This window comes from Manduca sexta, chromosome 27 (genome assembly GCF_014839805.1).
Source record: "Manduca sexta isolate Smith_Timp_Sample1 chromosome 27, JHU_Msex_v1.0, whole genome shotgun sequence".
NCBI classification, from domain to species: Eukaryota; Metazoa; Arthropoda; class Insecta; order Lepidoptera; family Sphingidae; genus Manduca; species Manduca sexta.
The window spans coordinates 9,421,206-9,443,833 of record NC_051141.1 but is presented as its reverse complement, the minus strand read 5'-3'; the positions used below and the strand labels follow the sequence as shown (position 1 = coordinate 9,443,833).

The window sequence follows — 22,628 nt, the reverse complement described above, 5'->3', positions numbered from 1 at the left end:
ATATCATGATATTGATACGCTAGATAACCATTTACAGTTTCAAATATTTTAACTATTTGGGATTAAGAATGAAACAAATAAATTAGTATAATAATATATTTTAATTATAACGGGGTTGAACCCAACAACGCTCTGAGCACATTATCACTGACGTGTGCGTCTTCATCACATATGCACTGTTAACGAAAACAATGTTAGCCCCTAATATAAATATTCAACATCACAGATTACATTCTAATATATTATGACCGGAAAACATGCAAATAAATAGTAACGGCTTTAAAGAAGGGTTCATTTGTGAAATTCATTTTAATTCTCGTAAAATGTAAGGCAACTCTCAGGACGAGTATGATAAATAATCAATTTAATTTTTTTTTCGTTAATTGTATATTCTAACTAACACATTTTTGTTTTACATTTTGTACATGTTCCGAGGTGCGATTATTGCTAGTAGACACTTTTTTTTTTTACGGGACTAAACAGACCACTGATTGTAAAGGATTGTTTTATTATTTTTTTTATTTTTTTTAGTTCCGTTTATTGCACTAACTCGTGAATACTCGTAATGTCAATGAATTAAATCATAAAATAAAAGCCATAACTTGTTAAACGACAATATCAATCTTTTTAGTGTCATAATTAACTAGGATAAAGGTTTTTATTTTACTGTTTTATACGAAATATGCAACTTAAATGCAAAATGAAGTGAAAACAAAATCTTTTAGAACTGTGTTGCACAGATTATAACTTATTATATAGATATATACATCATGCTTGAATTGATCGAAACATTTTAAAAAACTATAAACAAATATAAGAAATGACTAAACCATATTTTATAACAGTATACTGCTTGTTTTGTTTGTACTCGATTAAACTAGGAAGCCATTGTAAGATATAACAATTTTAATTTAAGATATTTAAGTCTTAGTCTATGTCAATTATTCCGGTCACATTAAAAGGATTAGTGAATAGTCTCAACCGTATGTCCATAGTACAAAATATAAAGACAAACTGGAATACGTTGTGTATAAAATATATATGATTTGAAAATATTATGTTTGAACCGCAAAAATTATATACATTTAAACAAACATGGCTAGAAAAAGTTGTCAAAAAATAAGAATTTACTTTTTAAAAATAATATGCAAAATAAGGACTACTGTAAATAAAACTAATTAATGAATTAATCGCATCACAACATACGCATTGAGTAACGAGGATACTATTTAGTTTAATTATTATTATTATTGTACTTTATCGACGTTTGTCCTAATCAATCGATGAAATCAGTACATATTGCACAATAAATGTTGAAAATTACTGTACGCTAAGAATACTCTGTTGCTGAAGAAGATACTTCGCGTAAGATGTTTTCTAATTACTGCATGCAACACATGAAAAATAAAATTAAAGTCGTGTATTTTTAGCCATTGAGACAACATAACATACAAATATACGATTTAGGGAAAGTTAAAGTCAGTCATAAAGGAAATTAATTAAATAAGGCAAGGAATTTTGAAGTCAATTCAATTAAAATTTAAACAGTGTTTTGAAGGTACTATGAACTGCACGAATTGTAAATAATGATAATAGTTAACGCCTAGGTATTTACACATTTAGTATTTATTACCAGTGCACCGCATTCAGTATTTTTCAACATAAACAACAAATGCGTTAGATGTAGGTACTTATACAACATACATAATTATCTAATGCTATAAAATGCCACGCTTTTGACATAATACATAATAATATTATCTCACTGTCACAGGATAATTTCATCCAGACTAAAGTACTTACTTATCTATGTAACAACCATATAAAATGTATAACATTATATAATATTATACAAAACTGTCTAAAACTACCCACTGAATGCTGTTGATTTCTTTGAAGTTGAGACGTTTACGATATATTATGAATCGCACTCGTAATACAGATTGACTTCTCTAGACTTGTAGACGACAAGTCATATTAGCAATTAAGATCCTTACTTTCGTCGTTGGTTTAAAATCGCAGTCAGCGGTAGGTCTACTATCCCGACAATTGTGCCGAGATGATTGGCAATACTGAGTTTGTTTTTCAAGATAGGTATATTTTGAATAATGGCACGAAAAAGGCACGCATACATTATGTATGGTCCCCATACAGCTGTCGGGAGAAATCAAACAATGTTGTCTATGACAACATATTATTCTATTTATAGGTAATATGAGTCAACAATAACTTACTTACTATGTAATGGTTGTGTTAAAACCATTTATATATTAATAATTAAAATACATAATATTACTAGTTCTGCCTCCATAGAAACTTTGCATTGTATGCTCGGCGATTCTATTTATGGCATTGTATATTTGAGCCTGATTTACACGTCAGTACCAAGTTTGTTGCGGTTTGACCTTGATAATTCAAGATTAACTTCGTAAGATTAGGTTGACAGTGTAAATGAAGCCGCATGGAGCTGGCGTACTTGAGTGCTATAATGCAGCATATCAATGGGCTGTAGTGCCATTGAAACCGCTGGCTTCTGTAGTATTCACAACGGACTCCAAGCCGCTGTCAGTGTTGCAGAACTTTTCAATAATTCCTTGGAGTGACGTCCATGTGCCGACGATAAGACCCAGTACTCCAAATAAAACTACGATGATGTTCTTGATAAGCATACGAATCCGTTCTGAACGAGATACGTAGTACCAGTAGGTGCAGGTTTGGATAAAGGCAGGGAAGGCAAGTCCAAGCGCCGACAAACACAGGGCACCAAACAGTGATATGAAGAGATCCAACGCGGGAACCGCAGCAGCAAGACCGACTGAAAATTAAAACACATCGTCAGCTGTAATGAGAATCCCTGGGACAAATTCAGAAGTACTTTTTTGTTTAAATACAACCATTTATATTAAATGCCAACATACGGGCTGATACTTAGTAGAGAAACCCAATATCACCGACCTGGGGATCGAACCCGAGACCTTAGCATTGCAGTGATAATGTAATGCTACTACTGCACCGAGACATTAAATAAATAAATGACTACGCCATTCTACGCCAGTCCCATTACAAGCCCATCCACAATCGTAAGAGGCTCTTGTTTTGTAGCCTAGTAGAACATTTCTAGTTTGATCGCCATACAATCGCCGCCAATCCGCGGATAGTTATTATTACAGATTATTTCAGAATATAGTTAACTTACATGTGATAAGAACAATGAGAGTCCGAACGATGTACTCCCAAATGATCCTATGTTTGCTGTTTAAAAGGCGATTGCCGACGTAGTCGTTCCAGACAATATCGATCGCTACATAACAAGCCAGGCCATGGGTGATGAATATCGCAAACGCCAATAGGCCTTGGACCACGCTGGCGAGACTATAACAAAAGTCGTCATGATTAGCTTCTTTCTTACAATTTAAGAAATACGGCGGATGTTATATATAGGTAGTAGGTACAATCATTGAAATATGATATTTGTTTTTCTTTTTTTGAAGCACGATAAGTACTTGCTGTTTTTTAATAAAATAAACTTTGATATTTACATTTCAGTTTCGGTGGGCAAGTTGAGAGTGATGGTGCCTTCGGCTTCGTTGCCATATTGTAAGTAACCGAAGAGACCCATGCCTACATAAAGGATGATGATTGTGACCATGGCCCGGTTCAACACGCCGAATTTACCCACGAAGTCTTTGGGTGTCTTCATCTCGTTTTCGAGAGGCAGAATCTGAAAGAAAGTTCATTTGAATTAGTGGTAGTGGCGGTGGGGATATCCGCAGCCATTGAGAAGCCGACAATATTAATTAAAATGTAGTCCCTTTACTATTTTATTGAATTGTTATTACACCTGCGAATGTTGTATTGTATATTATATTATTGTAAAGTATTTGTTCTTAATATCAATCAATTTATTCGTGTCATGTTCAAGAACATTATTGGAACATTATGATTGTCATAATAGGTATAGCCTTGCGGAAAAAACTCACAACTAGGTTTCAATAGGCATACGTATATATTTATCAATGCCAAATTAGAAAAACTACTTATATTTAAATTAATTCAAACCCAAGTTATATTATTTTTAGTCAAGGTTGAGAATTCCGCTAAATATTAACCTGTAATATGTAGTATACATATGTATATCCAGTGAATAAAGATTTAACAAATATAAGATCACAAACTAACCATTCCAATAGCTTCCAATGCAAACAATACAGTTCCGAAGAAAAGTGGGAACTTAGATATAGCTCCGGCTGCAGACTTTCCCTCCAAGGAAGGTGTATCCCTGAAGATGTAGTAAAGAATGATACCAAAACTGACGATGGTAACAGCGTTGGCAACAGCTGAAAACGGCGCCAGGTACTTTAGATCTCGGACCCAATTTATTAGAATCAATGGCAGCAGAACGCACAGCATCACATGTTCTAAGCTAATATCTATGCCAAATTTCTTCGTTAACACGTATTTTATATTCTCAGATACGAACAACACGTAAACGCAGCATGTCCCAATTTGGTATATCAGTAAGAACACGTTCACAATGTGTCTGTAACAAAAAAAATATTTTATTTTATATGAAGCAATGTTGACTGAACGGAACGCAGTAAACGTACTATAGTTTTTTGACAATACGTCACGACTCTCTTTAATATTATAGATAAAAGCGTAAACAATATAATATGCGCAATTTTTTTGTATGACAATCTTCTCAATTTCCGCTGTATATCAGTATCTTAGATTTTTTTCGTAATAACTTTGGAGCACAAATTTGGCTCTGATGACTGGTCTATAACAAACTATTCTGTTTAAGGTGGTAGCTCAAGGTCCATTTTCATACATTTTGTTTCGGCTTTAATCTGGGTAACTAAACAAGTATTGGCAAGTAAAGAATTTAAATTCACGTCTAGTTAGTGATTAGTTCTCGCAGTTGAAAGAAAAATGTAAAAATAATTAATAATCATGGATATTTCGGCCTTTAAAATTTAATATGACGAAATTTTTAAGGCCGAAATATCCATGATTATTAATTATTTTACAACTATCACTAACTGACGTGAATTTAAATTCTTTACTACCAATACTTTGACCTTAATGTCTTTGATCCATTAAAACTTATTCCAATTTTAAAATGAATTTGATCATAAGTTGTTTACAGTGGTTTCATAATAACAAAGGGCTTAACATAAAGAGCTACTAGCATATGCGTATCTTATATTTATAAGAATGCATGATTACCTACTATTATGCCTACTTAAGAAAACCTTATCTCAATGATGTTGTTAATGATTCTTTCCATTTCTAAGATAAACTATAAAGTGCATTATTTGTAAGATTTTTTCCATTGCCTTCAAAATCAAGTACAAGTGTTTATTGTCAATATTAATTTATCAAGAATCAGCTTATCTTATTGATGTGCAGCCAGCGCAAAGTTTATGTACCCTTGTACGGTTTATTGAAAAAGGTTTGGCAACTTTTAACGAAACATCGATTTGCCACCACAATAACAAGAGAAAAGGGACATTTTTGTGCTGTGAAATCATACAGGAGAAAGAAAAATATTTGAAAACTTAGATAATGTTAGCTTCCGACTTAACCTAAAAGTGATCAGGCGATATTAAGAAACGACTATGTAGTGACTGCTTTGTCAAACGGGCAAGAATAAAAAAAAAGATAATTTACTCACGCTGCATAAGGAGCGCATGCTTTGCACCACGCAGGACCTTCTGACAACGCAGCCTCAGCTGCCGCGGTGTACGTGAGGGAAGGCACTTTCCGCCGCTTGCACAGGGCGTAGGTCGAGTCCAGCAACACATGGATACAATAAGTGCACAGCACGCCGATCACAACTGTGCCAATGGACCCAACCATGTACCCGGCGTTTGAAAACGCGTGCGGCATTGCCAAGATGCCTGTACCCAAGCTGCCTTTCAGCAGGTGGAGAAGAGTCTCCGTGTTTCTGTGAACAATATATAAATACGTAATTGGTAATGAGTAATAAGTTTGGAATTGGATTACAATTTTGGGTGATGTCAGTATATTATTTTTCAAGATAAAAGATAATTTTGTAAAAAATTCGAAACGGAAAAATACGCTCGCATAAGAAGATACCCAATGCATTATGCATTAAATAACCAAGACCTACTTTGCTAATCGTAAAAACAATGCACTGACGATCATTGAGTATTCTTGAATCTTGATATCAAGTGCGAAGTCACTAAGTTAGATATACTGGTGATGGTAGATATTATTATTGTTAACGAAAGGGAATATAACAATTGCAATAATGCGATTACCATAAAGTGGTCGTCTAATTCCGTGTTTTATCCATTTAGCTAAATATATGTAATTACCGTGAACAATACGCCTCAGATTTATTAAAGTTCATTTTATCCTAATCTGTTCATTTAAGAAATATTTTTGTACCGTTAGATTGCATAATGCATTCATCAGATTGGGTGAAATGTTTGGAGACCTATATTCAGCAGTGGTTGATGATGGCGATGACGGCATGCTATATCGGCGCAAAGATCAATGCCGAGAATGAGATTTAATAAATATTCAAATCGCGCTTCAATACCGTCAATACTCACGTGAACGCTAACAATAATATAATACAATTTACACCTGATCTGTAGGCTCTGTTTTATTATATTAATAGTGTTAGGCACAGGTATTGGAAAATAATTATATCGACCTTTAATTTAAACATTTTCAAATGTCAAATATATTTTAGAATTTATAGTCAGTAAAAATATAATTATTTTATTTGAAATGGACAACCAGTTATGTCGTAAATTGTAGACGTTATATTTATTTATTATATTCAAGCTTAATTTCCTGTACGAAAAATTTTAACGGGATATTGCTAATTTTATTCCAGAGGCATAATTAATTATCCACGGTGCAAACCGCAAGACGCAGGGCGCAGAATATAAACAAATATGATCTAATAAATTACTTGGTTACACCTATCAAGGCTACGGTGATTTTCCATAAAGCGCGTATATATTCGTCGGCAAAATCTAGTTGTTTACTGGAGATAGAGAAGCAACTTCTCTCAGCCGCTAGAATTATTTTAAATGTATAACAAATGAAATGGAAATCTGTTTCTCTCCAGTAAGTCCCTCATTATGGAGGATCCTGTCGTGAGAATTTAATATTACTAAATAAAAATAGTAGACGATAAATTCGATTTTGTTTTCGCTGGTGATAATTCTTTGATGGCAATATACGTCTTGGCATGGACTTACACTATAAAACCTCAATGTATGTCTTACTGCAGCATATTGGTTGCTAACACCACGTGTGATTTCAACGTGCTGGGCTCCGAACACGTAATGCATATATTTTAAATGCACGTATTATCGTTGGCTACACTGTTTTGAATATTACTATATGCGATAAAAACGTTATTAAGATAAGTATCGCAGCCTAGCTCATTAGTTTTTCAGACTTTGTCAATACAGGTGTCAACGAGTCTGAATGTTCATTGTTTTAATTATTTTACTTTTCATTTATGTCCTCAACCATCTTTTTATTAAGAGCTGAAATCCCTCTTTATTATTGTTTCATTAGCAAATATCTCGTGAATATTAAGTTTAGCACTGGTGTGGCGAGTGGTGATCACTTTACACGACACGAACATTTATTTGTAAGTTTTCTGATATTAATAGTTATGAAGAGAGATATTACATCAACTCAAGTACGAGATGTGGGAAACGGCGCTTTAGAAAGGCACTGTAGGATAGCGTAGCGGTACAAGAGATAAAGTCCATCATAGCGTAGGTAACTCGAATATTTACGGCCTTATAATGTTTAGTATGATAAAAGGAAAAGTCCTTGTATTTCCATTTCTCGGAGTGTCTCTGCGTCCGCAATCCGCGATTGCTTCCTGCCGCAGCGGAACCGATCCGCACGCATGCTCCGGAGGTCGCTGATGATTTACTGACGATCAATATCGTAATTCAGACCGAATTGAGACCTTGACGCTAACATTCTATAGGCCTATTGAAGGACCTCTACCGTCTACGCACCGTGACTTGTGAATTGCAGATTGTAAATCATAATTCTTATTTCTTGGACATTCGTATTTAGTTTATGGCAGTGTTAATTATAATTATTGGTAATGCCATTTCTAAATAAACTTAAATCCATATATTATGTGTATCACATATGCAAACTTTGTAATATTGTTTTTGGGGATTTCTTTTAGTATATTGACGACTAGGTTACTGTAGACTTGGAGCCCGAATTTACCATGCACATATAATTTACAACACACCACATGCAACTAAAATACTCGAAAAATCTATAATAATAATTATTGTGATCATTCCCAACATTTTTTGTTGCAATATTCTAAAAGGTACGCGTACCGAGCGTTAATCATTTTAAGTATGACTCATACTTTGTTAAGATCCAACAATTACTCACACAAAGAACACTTTTGTAACATAAACAATTTTTAAATATACCGGAAGCATTTGTATCAGTAATTTTAATTAGCATAGATTTACGTTACGCAGTAGATTTTAATAAATTTATTATAAATAAGGATTAGCACAATGTGTAATATACCTACCTAAACAAAAGTAGATATGTAGGCTTATTTTCAATCCCAGAAAAGTGCAATGTTTATCACAAGAAAAGATTTTGGTGGCGAAATAGAGAGAATAAGTTAGTATTTACTTATTCATTTACTTTCCTTGACCATGTTACTGGCAGCTGGTAATAATCAGTCTATTATCATTTTAGCTACCTACTATTTGTTAACGATCTTTGCAATAAGTGTTGCCCAGTAAATAACCTGAATTATACGCCTCTAATTCAAGACTCCGACGACTGCTAGCCAACAAATGGGCATTTGAAATAAAATTATCAAAAATTATGTGAAGGTATGTACTTACGTGGTAGGATGCGCTACAACTCTGTTGTCATAGGGCTCGTATTCTTCCACTTCCTGGAGGTTCTTTTCCTTCATATTCACCATGAAGATGCCCGCATCTCCCGGCCTCTTCTTCTCATCCTTGACCGGTGACAAGCTGCGGACGTAGCAAATATGGTATTAGTTATTAGCAAACGCTATTAGATCCGGAAAAGCCCAATAGCAAGCGGGTTTAATGGAATCGATAGGAAAAATGAATTTGAAATTCAAAAATGTTTAGGTCTGCAGGAATCTATATATTAAGATATACGAAGTGGAAATTTTCGTTGATGTTTTACCTATTTTATGATTTGTTTATAGCTGAACTGATCCAAGTAGTAATTATTTAATTAGAGTGATTGTCAACATTTTGCCTGTGTACCATATTATATTAATAAATTCGTAATACTTTAACCCTGTTGTATTAACCTATTTCTGACTGTTACAAATAAATTATGAGAATAGGAAAGGCCCCGCGTAATATTTACAACCCAGCTGTTACGAAATTCGTGAGGTACTTAACTCTTTTTAAAATTTTGATTCTAAATAAGGTATCTTACAAAATATATCCTTAGAACACATCTCCTACTGAAAGTAATTTCGGTAACACAAGTATTATTGCCATAATTTATGTCACATTTCCCTCGCTTCCTTCCCCGCGTCCTCCAAATCACTAGTTAGTCCAATAACCTATCTAGCCAACTATGTAGAAAATCATATACAAATAGTTTTTTTGCAATTCATGTTACGTACCTAGACATGGTTGGATATTTTATTTGCCAGGTAACGATATCGATTTAACTAACTCAACTGTTAAGATAGTATATTTGGATTTGGCAACATTTTTTGAAGGCGTGTATTATACCTAAAGGACAGAACAGTTCCTTTCATAATAAAGGCAATATAGAAATTAATTTTTAGTAACCATGTTATTGTATTTTTAGCAGAGTAGCTGCAATTTTGTTAGAATCTGATTTCAAAATTTCGTAGTAAAAGAAGTTTCTCCTTTCAAAAACTCATAGTAAAAGTTCAATCATTAGTTAGATTATTCAGACAAAGAAGTGACAATAGAGCAATAAAGGCATACGTCATTCACTCATTGTTTATCACATTTGGGGACGTTATTATCGACGATCTAATAAGTTTACTCTAACCTTGACAGAGAGCGGACAAGAGCTAATGTCTTACACATGTGAACACTAAAGAACTGTTTTGTGGTGTGCATCAATATAAGGATAAAACTGCCTTTCGTAATGCCTTAGGGTGCCTTATTATATAGTGTTACAAATTATGTAGCAAGAATTTTTAAATGTTTTATTAGGTTCAGAACTTGCAACAGTATCCCTGCCTTGCTTGTCCGCCTTGCTCTTCTCACTTCAACGTGGGATGAGCGCAACATACTTTTTAATGCTTGTTTCAAAAAAAATATTTGGCTTCATTTTCGAAAACTGACGTTAAACCCATTTGGGTAATCTAATCCCGAGAAAAATGAGATAAAATATCCTATACAAATTGTTTACTGGGCTGGGAATGGAACCCATAAGTAATACACAGGCCAAATATATAGCCCTAATGGTATAATTCAAGAAGGTGATAAAAAACTGGTATGGATTAAGGTAAAATCAAAAATTGAAATTGCGCATAAATTTTGATGAGAACAGGAAAGAATTTGAATTTTCGACAAAAAGGTACCCTCCAATTTTATAGTATATTACGTTTTGAATGAGTGGTAAAAATTAAAAAGCAAATAAAATGCTAATAGCTACTCAAAACTTACTTATAACGGGTTTTACATTATAATGAAATAAGTCACATGGAGTCTAAGAACTACAATAATACATATAAATAAATAAACAATAATCTGGAGATATTGACATGAATAAGTCTTTAGAGGGGAGATTTGAATTACTAGTAACACATAACACATAGTTAGAGTTCAGAGATTTTTAATGATATATAAACAAAAACTAATAGCATGTAAATATCTTGTTTCGTACAAGCTAATTCTCAAACCTATCTTTTCGATTTCCATATCTTTTTGTGGGAGTTTGGTTGGTTCCGTATTAAAAAATAAGATAGTTTTGGACCCCTCACATCTACCACTGCAAGTTTTGTAGGCCAGGATCAGCCGTGGCATGCATTTTATGACACCGAGCAGTGCAGCTCCGCGAGTCTCACAGGACGCTGAATAATTTTAACCCACAACGAAATTAATGAAATAGAAGGATCGGGAGGAGTTGGAAATATATTTTTCCACTTCTCTCCAAAGCAAAGCGGAAGACAAAATTATGAACCGCAAAATGTATTTTTAATCTTATTCATAAGAACATTTACAACTGGAAAAGCCAGATGTAAAATAATACTAAAAAATTAAAAGGGTCCTATAGTTTGAGCTGGTACATTTGAATCCAATAATAGGTATGGCTAAAATGCTGGAAAGCACGGAATTTATGCCTAGTCTCTATAAGGTTCAGATGTGGTATGCAACCTCAGATGTTATTTGCATACTATCTTACAAAATGTTGCGCTCATTTCGCCAAAGACTGCACTCACAAAGTACGTGATATACCAGTTTGTTCGTAGTTGAAGTCAACATTTTGTTGTTGTTGGAGTGAACTTGACCACGCAGGTGAATCAACCAAGGAGGAGAATAATTTGCACTTAAAAGTACCGTGGTCTGTAAGGAATTGGGAAAACTAATAATTTCGAGCCAAGTTTTTGTGAGACGGTCTTGAATAGAAGGAAAAAATGTATACCTACAAAAGGTGGCGCTATTGTTGAGATGTCAAATATGAAAGGAAGCTATTATAAAAAGGGGTCTGCGGCGAAAGCGTCTGCCGAGCCAATAGTTTTCAATAATTATAATCGCTGTAATAGTTAATCTCCCTGGTCGAGCAGCGCCGTATATATGCGCTGTGGGACTGCAGATCCTGGGTACAATTCGTCGGTCGAACAATATTTTGTTCTTTTTCTATCAATATTTTTTTAGTACTGTGTCGAACAGAGGGTAGAGTTTAGGCAGCCAATGTTGCGCTTACTTCATGTGTTAAATGAAAAAATGACTGGTGGAAGTATTATAGGCATATGTACCTGTGTGGTACAAAGTCGTCTGGCTCGAACGATGGGTTGATCTTTGGGCCACTTTGCCGTCGAGACCATTCTTCTGCTTCCTGAAAAAGGAGAAAAATAAATGTAAAATCGACAAATGATGCGTAATATCAACAAATTTAGCGATAAGATTTAAAAAATAGTTCCGAATTTCTTGTTCTAATGAGAAGTTATAGGGGAAACGCAAAGTTCAAACTACTTTTTATACGTTCAAAATATTGCATTACTCATGAAAGAAGAACGAGTATTAAAAATGTTTATATGAACTGAATATTTTTTAAATGATGCATACACAGTATTATCATTATAATGTAATTCACCAGAGTCATGGTTCTGAGATATTATGATAATGTTTATTTTTCTTTACGATAAAAAGATTTCGTACGGTGTTTAGGCAATTTCGAAGAACGGAAATTAACCATAGTATTACTATGGATGCATAACCCCTTGCTATTTACCAAGTAACAGCAAGTTAGGAAAAGTAAGGGTGACTTGAAAGTGACTAAAATTACAAATATTCAGTAACTGTGCGCATTGCGAACCTGCCCCAATCGTTTTTCGCTGATGAATAGAATGCGACCTCACTTGGCAAGGGTTGGAACACGTAATTACTTTTAAATAGTATCATAGTCGCATAAGTGCTGCATCGAGATTTCCAAAGCACGTGCACTGCCAACGACCGATTTAATTCAGATATTGTGAAGATTCGTTATTCTAGTGTTCATTTTTGGAATTGCCATTGGTGCCATAAATATTGTATGCTACATTCGTTCCGTTAGTCCGAATCCGTTAGATAATTGACATACTTTGCTATAATAATATATGCGCTAATCGCCCCCTACTAAAATGAGACGCGTAGTTCACAGCTTTGGATGTGCCCCGTGGTGGCATTAAAAGGCATAGTCTTTAACCGTAAAAATAGTGTCCAAGTTAAAATATATCGGCAACAGCATAGATTCCAACCACAAGAATAGTTAGTGCCTTAACGGACGCAAGACTCAAAACAAAAGTATAAACAGCTGCTGCGAAGCTCCGGGCATAGAACGAAAGTGACGCGAGGCCACGGGCAGAGTTAAGAAAAGGTCCTCGATTTTAAAAATTCTACGAAAGGAAAAAATCTTCTCCAATGTCTTACGAGGTGTCCCTCGCAAAGCCCTGAGAGTTATCCCGGTTGACCACCTCTTACTGCTAAGTCCGCCACTGAGAATAGTTTCAAATCACGACTACGCACAAGGAACCATATGGATAAGTTTTATTGTATATCAATTTATTACACGTTGGTGATAGGAAATGGATTCATTCAAATTCTTTGAGAGTGTAAAGTCTAATATTATACATATGTAACCCGATAAAATATGCGCGGAATATGACTTGATTAATAGCTTTTGGCAGTTACTACTAGCAGTGGCATCACGCGCGGGATGAATGTATTATGAGACATTGCAATTACTATCACTTTATTATTCATACATGATTATAAATAATTTCACGATTATTCATTACTTTATTTGGAGAAGTTTGTACTGCATTGGAAATGTATCATTTTGTATACTTTGAGAATATTCCAGAAACGTAGTCGGACTTTCTTTCAATGAATGGTTTATTTATGGCATCAGAATTTCTTCCCTCTTTGTTTTATGTTGTGAGTGACATTCTTAGGTGCTTTGGTCAAATTTTTGTAATCACAATCTTTACCAGATAATACGTAATTTATACCTCAAAACGTCTATTAACGTCTTGTCTATTAACTGTCCATTCTTAAGTATTGTTGGAAAATGTCAACGGCCGCCAACAATTGTTCACTGTGTGTGTGTAATATAAAAAAGTTTTTGAAAGGTCTGACGCGACCAGCGATATGAGATCCGCACGATATTGAGACTGAGTAGTGAGTGCGACAAGTGTATGTTAAGTAAGGTTTTTTTGTAGGTAAGTACAATGCATTTTTGAGGTTAAATAATTTAACACTGTTTATGCACCAATGTTTGTTTCCATCTTTTGAGATTGAAAATCTGAGGTCACAACATAAAGTTAATTTAAATTAAAATTATGAACTATGTAGATGCTCACTGCTTATTAAGGTTCTAATTAAATGATTCAGCACATAATATATGTTTAGTCATCAGTGAAATGGGGATCAGCAACCGTATTTTCATTCTCTTTACTACATTGTAAATCATGAAATAGGGTTAAATAGATTTTCCGGGATAAAAGTCCCGCTTTATATATTCCTGTGATAAAATTGAGCATATATTTTACGTTAGACTCCCAGTAATACATCGGGGAAAATTGCATTCAATTTCATGCGATAGTTTTTGCGCGACGCGTGTACAACCATAAAGACTAACTCTAATAAAGCTCCCCCATATTAGTTTTTCTTCAATTTCATAATTGACATACATCTGCTTGTTACAATTCTATTGAATATATAAATAATATTGCCCAATTAATTTTGCCAATTTTTGGAGACCTGAATAAGAAGTAAAGTAATCGCGGCCTCGCTGGTATCCCGAACCTGTTAGTTCAGCCTCCACGGATTCGGGGCATATAGGAAAGCCGCGTAATCGATATAACGTGTAAAACCCCACGATGGAATTATTTGGCAAATGCGATCCTTGACTATAAGTATATTCATGTTAGTACCGTCAATTTGCAGTGCTTTAAATGAAGAAATAGTAAGTATTGTACGTGACAGTAAACGGATCAATATAATCGTTAAAATAACCAATAAATATTGTTCCAGTAGGAATTTTGAATATAAGTATGTTAGCTAATTATAATTGCATCATTGCGTTATTGAGACTCCGAAGAAGAAAAAACAGTGGCTGAATGTGAGAGTTGTTCAAATAATTTACGTACATACATTTAAAATGGTCCATATTCGATTATAATTCAGTAATCTTACGCACCAACAAACTAATGTTAAAACAACTCTAAAAACGTTGGAGCAAACCTATATGATCAATCGAATAAATGCCTACATACTTAACACATTTGTCGTAAGAAAAATTGCTATAAGATTGTCATTTTTTTTCAAAAGGTGGTTATAGTTAAACGTAGGTATGTCAGATTTTCCTTAAAGAACTAATATAATCTGTTCTTCAACATGACGGACGCGACCTCCAATCAAATAAAATAATGGATACCTATCAAATAGTAATAGAGAGCGAAGGTGATCTACTCAACTGACTCAAGAATGAGATATAGTATATAGTCACAATTTTAAAATTAGATCTACAAACACCATGTTTATATTTAAATTGACGAAAATAACACGCCATGGTGTGAGGCTTACTCACATTACGCTTGCGGTTTTACTAGAATTCGCACCCAATGTTTGGAGTCGTGCCTAATTACTTAGTATTGGTGAGCGATATTTACACATGCAATTAGATATCTGAGGGTAATGCATGACGAAAGGGTGGGATAACACTAAAAAATGTTATGTTTTATTTAATTGGAACTGATCAACAATGTATTGGGCTTTAAAGCTATCACTTTGGTTGCTAAAAGGCGAATAGGATTTCTAATGCATATTAAAAGACTCTACTTCTAAAATATGAGTCATGTGTTTCATAATCCTTTGATCACAGGTACTTTTTGTAAACAATGCAAGGTAGCACAATTTTCCTTATGATAACATCGTTTATGGACCTTCTTCGACTTCTTGACGTAAGTGCCCCGCTTATTACAAATTTTAATAATTTTAACTCAGGAAAACCAAACCTTTAATAGGGATTTGCCTATTATGTATTTTTTTTTCACGCACACTATCTTTTTAGCCCGACCAGGAAAGTAAAAACATTGCCATATTGTGGTGAAAAATATAACTAATTTCTTGTAGATACTGGCAATGCAGAATTAAAGTGAAAAGCGAAATGTGGCGCCCTAAAGCATGTCTTTATTTTTCTGATTCCGTTATAGCATATTTATCAATTATATATATTATGCTTTTTATTATTATATATATTTAGCTTTCACTTGTACCATCCTGCCAACATTTCTGTCATTGCAACTACTATTAGCCAAGATTACCATTAGGCGTTATAATGACACCAAAAACTGAAACTCAAAAAGATGAGCCTTGTACCCATGAGGGAAGTAATTAATTAGTGCGAACTCTAAACAAATGGACTATTACATCCATCTTGATAATTATGATGTAATACGTTATTACAAGAGATGTTATTTTTCGCATTTCAGTTGATTGGCAATACTTGGCGAAAGGACTACGTTCTATCGTTCCAAATATGATTGATTAGGTACCTGTTTACAAATTATTCAAAAAAGTACAACCTTCAAGATGTTTTCACGTATATTATCGTTAGGTACATTCCGGGTTCACGCTGAAAGAATTTCAAAGTTGTTAATTATGGTTTGTTTACGCAGCTTGTATGTCATATTAGACGCTCTTGAATATTATGTATTTAAATACACTTAAGTTTTCATGTGAATTAATGTAAAATTATTCCACTTGATAACACATAATCCATACTAGGATAACCAGCGGTCTTAAATCTGGGCTACGTTGCACGTAATCCGTGGTACTAAAAAAGATATTATCTTCGTCTATTTTTTCCGCTGTTTTCGAATAACTTTTGGTATCCCAAAACAAAAAAAATCTATTTGTTTTGTAAGTACCTATGTCACGATGATGATACGATAGATGCGGCACGTAATAGTGATTTCGTTGATATCTTAATTTGAAGCTGCACTGAATTTTCTAATATACTTGTTTGTAGCGTAATATTATATCATATATTATATAACACTTCAGAAAACTCAGGAGAAGCTCAATATCAGTGCAGCTCGGAACCACTGTCTCAGTCGGCATGAGCTGAGTCGCTTCCTTTTGCCTTTATAATTCTACAATGTTACTAAGTTTTATAATAATAGTTGTAAGTAGGTAGGTAAATATTTTTAGTTTACTAAATAAAACATTTATTGAATAAAATTTTACAATCTGTATGAAATGAAGGAATATAAAGAAAAACCTTTGATTAAATTGTAACATAATTAATAAGCGTCGATTGACTAGTTGATAGTGGAACGTATTGTAATTTCGAGACGAATGTCCGTAGATTCAAAATCCAAGTGCACGCACCGCTCAGTTTTTCAGCTATTTTTGAGATGGCAGTGCCTATTAACGTTTCGTAAATGAAATTTCGTTTGGTCACCTTATTTGTTATAGGTTGGTAAAGATTCCTAGTATTTTTAAAAACAGAGCTATGTTAGGGACCGAGTTATGTCAGCCGTAGTAGTTAGTACCTTACTCTATTCTTCAAAACAATACTGTTTGCGACTAAAACAAAACGACCACCACAACTATCAATGTCAATTGCATGTTCCTTGACCCTTTGTGCAGTTTATACTTACTACTGCTATTACAACATCCGGATCAAAAGCAGTTAAGGAATTGCAGATTTCAAAAGGCTAATTTACAGCCTCTATAGTACTTTGTACTGCAATAGCATCTATCAAGCAGCTTTCAATCACAATTTTCAAGTCATTGTGCAGTTGGTTATTACAAAAAGCAAGAAGCAGCAATCGCAACGTCTGGCCCCTAACAACCGCCTTCCTGTGTATGCAGATTCCAATTAGAGTCCACACGGCCATCGATGCCCACCGATTGTCGTAGGTCGACGCACCTCAGCAGATTTATCCGGTACGTCACGTAACATGGTCAGGGGACGCTACGCGGGAATTAGGTCGCTGCTATTTGCCTAAGAGGATCCTGTTTAGTATGACGTATACTTAGAACAGATCCCCTATCTTAAAGCATAGTATGTGTATACCTAATATGTTAACGATAAAACAAAAAAAATGCTTTCACTATATCGAGTGGACTTCTAGATATGTACGACAATTTAGTTTATCAATTATTCAGAATCTTAATAAGCATTTTTATAATGTAATATAATGAGAGTTACAAAACAATTTCGCCTTACGTTATATTATCTTCTATCTTCTTCTATATCTATCTATTCTATTTACTTATAATAAATCTGTAGAGAGGTCAATTCTGTACATGAAATATATTTCCAAAATAACTATCAGGGGGTGATTAGGGATCGATACTGATGCCAAAAATGCAATTAGTAAAATTTTTGTCTGTCTGTCTGTCTGTATAACCGTTATAGAAACAAAAACTACTCGACGGATTTTAACGAAACTTGGTACAATTATTTGTCATACTCCTGTGTTGGTTATAGTATACTTTTCATCACGCTACAATTAATAGGAGCAGAGCAGTGAAGGGAAATGTTGGGAAAACGGGAGAAGTTACTCCATTTTTAAGCTTCCGTCGCGTGTGCAAGCTTAATGGTTAAAGCTACACAGAAATCATGTATGACGGAAATGTTCTCCTTAAAATTATGTAAAAAATATCCCACCACAGCATATGTCTATCTTTTATGGTTGACTCACAATAACACGTGTAACTCCCGATAGCTTAGCAGTTCGAAGCATTCTCATTATATTTGTCTACTCTTACGTTTATAACACTCTCAGTCATCCCTAATTATAAAAGTTAACATTATTAAATATTCCATAAAAAAGAATTATAGAAATCGGTATAGAAACACCAAAGTTATACATGAAATACGCTAATAATAAGCCATCACGCGTGAATACTGAATCATGCTATATGCTTCCTTCGATTTCACCAGGATCCCATCATCAGACCCTGACCGGACAATCGGACCACCTGCATACCACCATACATTAAAAAAACATTCCGATAAATTGAGCACCTCCTCCATTTCTGAAGTCCGAAATCTACGCGGGCGAAGCTGCGGGCGGAAGCTAGTATGTAAATAAAATAGTAAACCTAACATATTGTGCAAATGTGTTATGGAAAAATTTATAAATAACAACGTTATCTAAGAAATAGCATAAATTTTGTTTGCTACAATAAATATTAGCCATAGGACATTGAAATAAAAACTAAAAACTATTTAAACGGATTTTATCGCGGTTTTTTATATTATTATTTTCTCCCGACGTTTCATTTCATTCTGCGTAGATCGGACCGTCAACAGATAAAATTTTAAAAAAGTTGTATATTTGAAAAATGTAGGTAGATATTGTAACTTTGACTTTACGGATGAACAACACCTCAGTCCCCCCCGTGACCATGAAGGCTGCAAAGTCTTCGAAACGTCGGGAGAAAATAATAATATAAAAAACCGCGATAAAATCCGTTTAAATAGTTTTTAGTTTTTATTTCAATGTCTAACATTCGCGTAAACATAAGAAATCATTAGCCATAGGAGTCATCACCTTACCCTACCCCTACCCCCTTATTCATAGACGTTTTTTATCTGACGACGGAGTAACGATGTGATAACAAGTCTGTTTTGAGCACTGTCAGTATGGCATCCTACGCAGTGCGTAGACATAGGGCCGGTGTGATTGGCTAATATTGAGATACAACAAGGAAAACTAGACTTGTTGTGATAATAAGAAAGCTGTGGCTTTACTCCGTCTATAGATAAAAAACGTCTATGAATAAGGGGGTAAATCTCTAAGGTCTAGACGGTGGTAAAAAACGAGAAGTTCAGACTACCATAATGTGTTTTTGTAAGTAAGATAGAGGTGTAGAAAGATAGAGGAATTGTGTTTGTTTATTCGATAATACGTGTCGAATAAACGATTATCTTTTTTACAATTTAGTATATGTAAGTGTTTTCCGTTCTGCAATAATTTCTATACGGAAAATTTAACCGATAGTGACAATTATCGGTTACAGTATAAATAGACATAAGAAGTATTCCCAGGCCGATATATTTAATAAAATAAATATTATAAAATACATAAATGTTATAATTTTCAATAATATGTTATTTTATACTGAAATGTTTTTTCCGGACATTTTTGAGTTACCTACATCGCTCCGAAAAAATAGGGCGGATAACGCACAAAGTATTTTATTTCGTATTATTTTAGTAAATATTCTAAACATAATTACTCTCATATTAAATAAAAATATGTAATTATAAACAATATAAAAAAAAATTGCAGTTCGTTACAAAGATTTAACTCACACTTGAGTTGTTGTGTCGGGAAAAAATATAACAGCATTCTTAACGGATGGCCTTGTGTTGGTTGTTTGAATTAAATAATAAACTGAGTCCGATATGAGTACGTCTGAGACACGCACATATACTTGAAGCTTTGGATTCGATCAGTAGTTGATTTCACTTAACAGGCTACAAGTATTGTCACTGATCAGCCAATAAATTTTCCACTTGGCAGAACGCTAAAATTTTAATAATATTGTTTAGCCCATGAAGGTTTATAGAAAATCAGAATGAAGTAATTAACATTTCGGAGATTAGGTATTAGTAGATTAGGTGAATATTGAAACGTGAATAAAGTTCGGTCAAATTTTCAGCGACATCCATCCCATGTTTTTACTTCACATTAGAATTCACAATTGGTTGTGTTCCTTCCTAGTGATTACAATCTCGTATAAACTGATTATACAACAGGTACTGGTGTCAGCTAGCGGAAGCAATCATCTGTCTGGCGGCCGTCAGAGACAAAATTTGTCTTAACTTCTTGTGTTACATTTATAGCACTTCCTCCAGACCTAGTTATATTTTAACTCGAAGCATATTAAGGTTAGGCCCTTGTCGTAAGCTATAGATTGGAGATAACAGGTTAAGATGCTTGACTGTGGCTTTATCATTGGAATAGTTTCATGTGGACTTCCTGTAGGGAAGAGGATTTGTGTTATTTGTCACTTAAAAGCATTTCCAATACGTACTGTGGACTATATAACTATAACCTCACGTCGGTTTGGGTAAGTCGCAATTATCCTCATCAATCGGTCTTTACCTAAAGCAATATATTTTGAACACGTACAAAGTGACGCGATATTTACGTCAATATGTCCTCGATAACTAAGATTGTGATAAACAAATGTATTTACCTGAATGATACGATAGAGATCATGGATGTGATACGTTTTCTTAATTTAAAACTGGACAGGCGTTGGGAATTTTAATTAGTTGCAGTTTACGCTATGGCGATGTTTGTCGTCGATTTTGTTTATTATAGTTACAGCACGTCCTACGTAATAACATCTAGTAGTACAGGGAAACGAGATTTCATGCTGTACAAAGTAGAAACAGACATAAATCAACCGGATGGCGTGAATCAAGCAATAGATAAATTATAGGTGTATCCTTTTATTACATATAGTTTTATTTCATTACATTAAAAAAAAACTTAACGTAAGAAATGTAGCAATAATTTAAAGTTCATTTCGAGTTCAAATGATGTATTTATTTTGTATCAATTTATTTTCAAGAGTGTTTTAGTGGCAAGTGACAATGATATTATTTACTTGAATCATTTTCATAGAAGTCTATTTTTGGCAAATATATCGCGTATTATTGGAGCTGATGCAGTTAGGAAAAATCCGTGCATAATTTATCAAATGCTTCCCGCGTTTTCTCAAACGTTTCGCAATGCATTAATTAAGTCTTACTTCTCCGTTTGCATCGTATACAAGGCAGGTCCAACACAAAGCTGTCTGCAAACTTTGACTAATCGTCACCGTTTAACATTGTAATATATTAAAAGATTACAGTAAAAGTAAAGTAAAAAGAACAAGCAAATTATTATGCTTTAAAAATCAACGCACAAGTTTTTATAGGAAGATATGATTAAAGATAAAATATGATTTATAATACCACTTACAAAAGGGACGGTTCAGAGACATACAACAGCCACTGTTTCTATATTTATAGTGGTTTCTGTTAAAGTACGGAGTGGAGTTCGCGTTCCGTAATCGTTGTTGTGCGCTGTCTGATATAAATATAATATAGAATTATACGTATTTTTTCGTAAAGCTAGATAAAAAAAGAATGTACGGGAAATACGAAAAAAGGACAGAATTCATTCGTCTATTGGTATATAAGTTTCTTACTTTCTAAGTAGCCATTTGTACATATTGATATTGTATATCGTCTTGATTCTTGGTAATTCAAAACAATAGCAGCTTACATTGAATAAATTATGAAATGTGGAATTGCAACATTATTTATATTTAAATCAATCACTTACACTGCTAATTAATGTGAAACGCAAAAAATGATGTTTGCAGTTTCTTTTATGATAATACATTAACGTATAGACTGCTGAGTGTTTTTTTTAATATGAGTTAGCACATAGAGTTCCTATCCTATATAATATAACCCTTGTCTCAGGAAAACTATGGGTGTTAAAACACACTGGGATTGAAATCTAGGTAAGGATTTTCACGCTGATGGATAATTAATTGTCAATAGTATTTTCTTAATGATACCCTGTAGACTATACTGCCCCACTATTGGGCCCGGGTTTGCTCTATTTATTGAGAGGGCTTAGGCCTTAGTCTATACCACGTTGGCCTAGTTCCGGTTGGTAGACTTCACATGCTTTTAGTATGTAGGGTTCCTGCAGATGTTTTCCTTCACCGTTAAACTAATAGAATAATTGGTAAAAATACACACGTAACTTCGAAAAGTCAGAGTTGTACATCTTGAATTTTGATCATTCCAAAGCAGTTTATCGTGCATTTATTTTTCTAAAAAACATTTAAAATGTTGTTATACTC

General features: G+C 34.0%; 1 protein-coding gene across 1 annotated transcript in view; it reads right to left on the bottom strand.

Annotated features, from left to right (window-relative positions):
- Positions 1-82: 82 nt before the first annotated feature.
- Positions 83-22,628, bottom strand: part of LOC115449432 (proton-coupled amino acid transporter-like protein CG1139) — a 53,057-nt gene continuing 30,511 nt past the window's right edge. The window contains exons 2-8 of the mRNA XM_030177252.2: positions 12,008-12,087; positions 8,901-9,035; positions 5,678-5,950; positions 4,180-4,540; positions 3,540-3,721; positions 3,197-3,372; positions 83-2,815 (exon numbers count right to left, since the gene is read on the bottom strand). Coding sequence (XP_030033112.1) covers positions 2,499-2,815; positions 3,197-3,372; positions 3,540-3,721; positions 4,180-4,540; positions 5,678-5,950; positions 8,901-9,035; positions 12,008-12,087 — 1,524 coding nt within the window. The 3' untranslated portion in view covers positions 83-2,498. The remainder of the gene's footprint in view (positions 2,816-3,196; positions 3,373-3,539; positions 3,722-4,179; positions 4,541-5,677; positions 5,951-8,900; positions 9,036-12,007; positions 12,088-22,628) is intronic.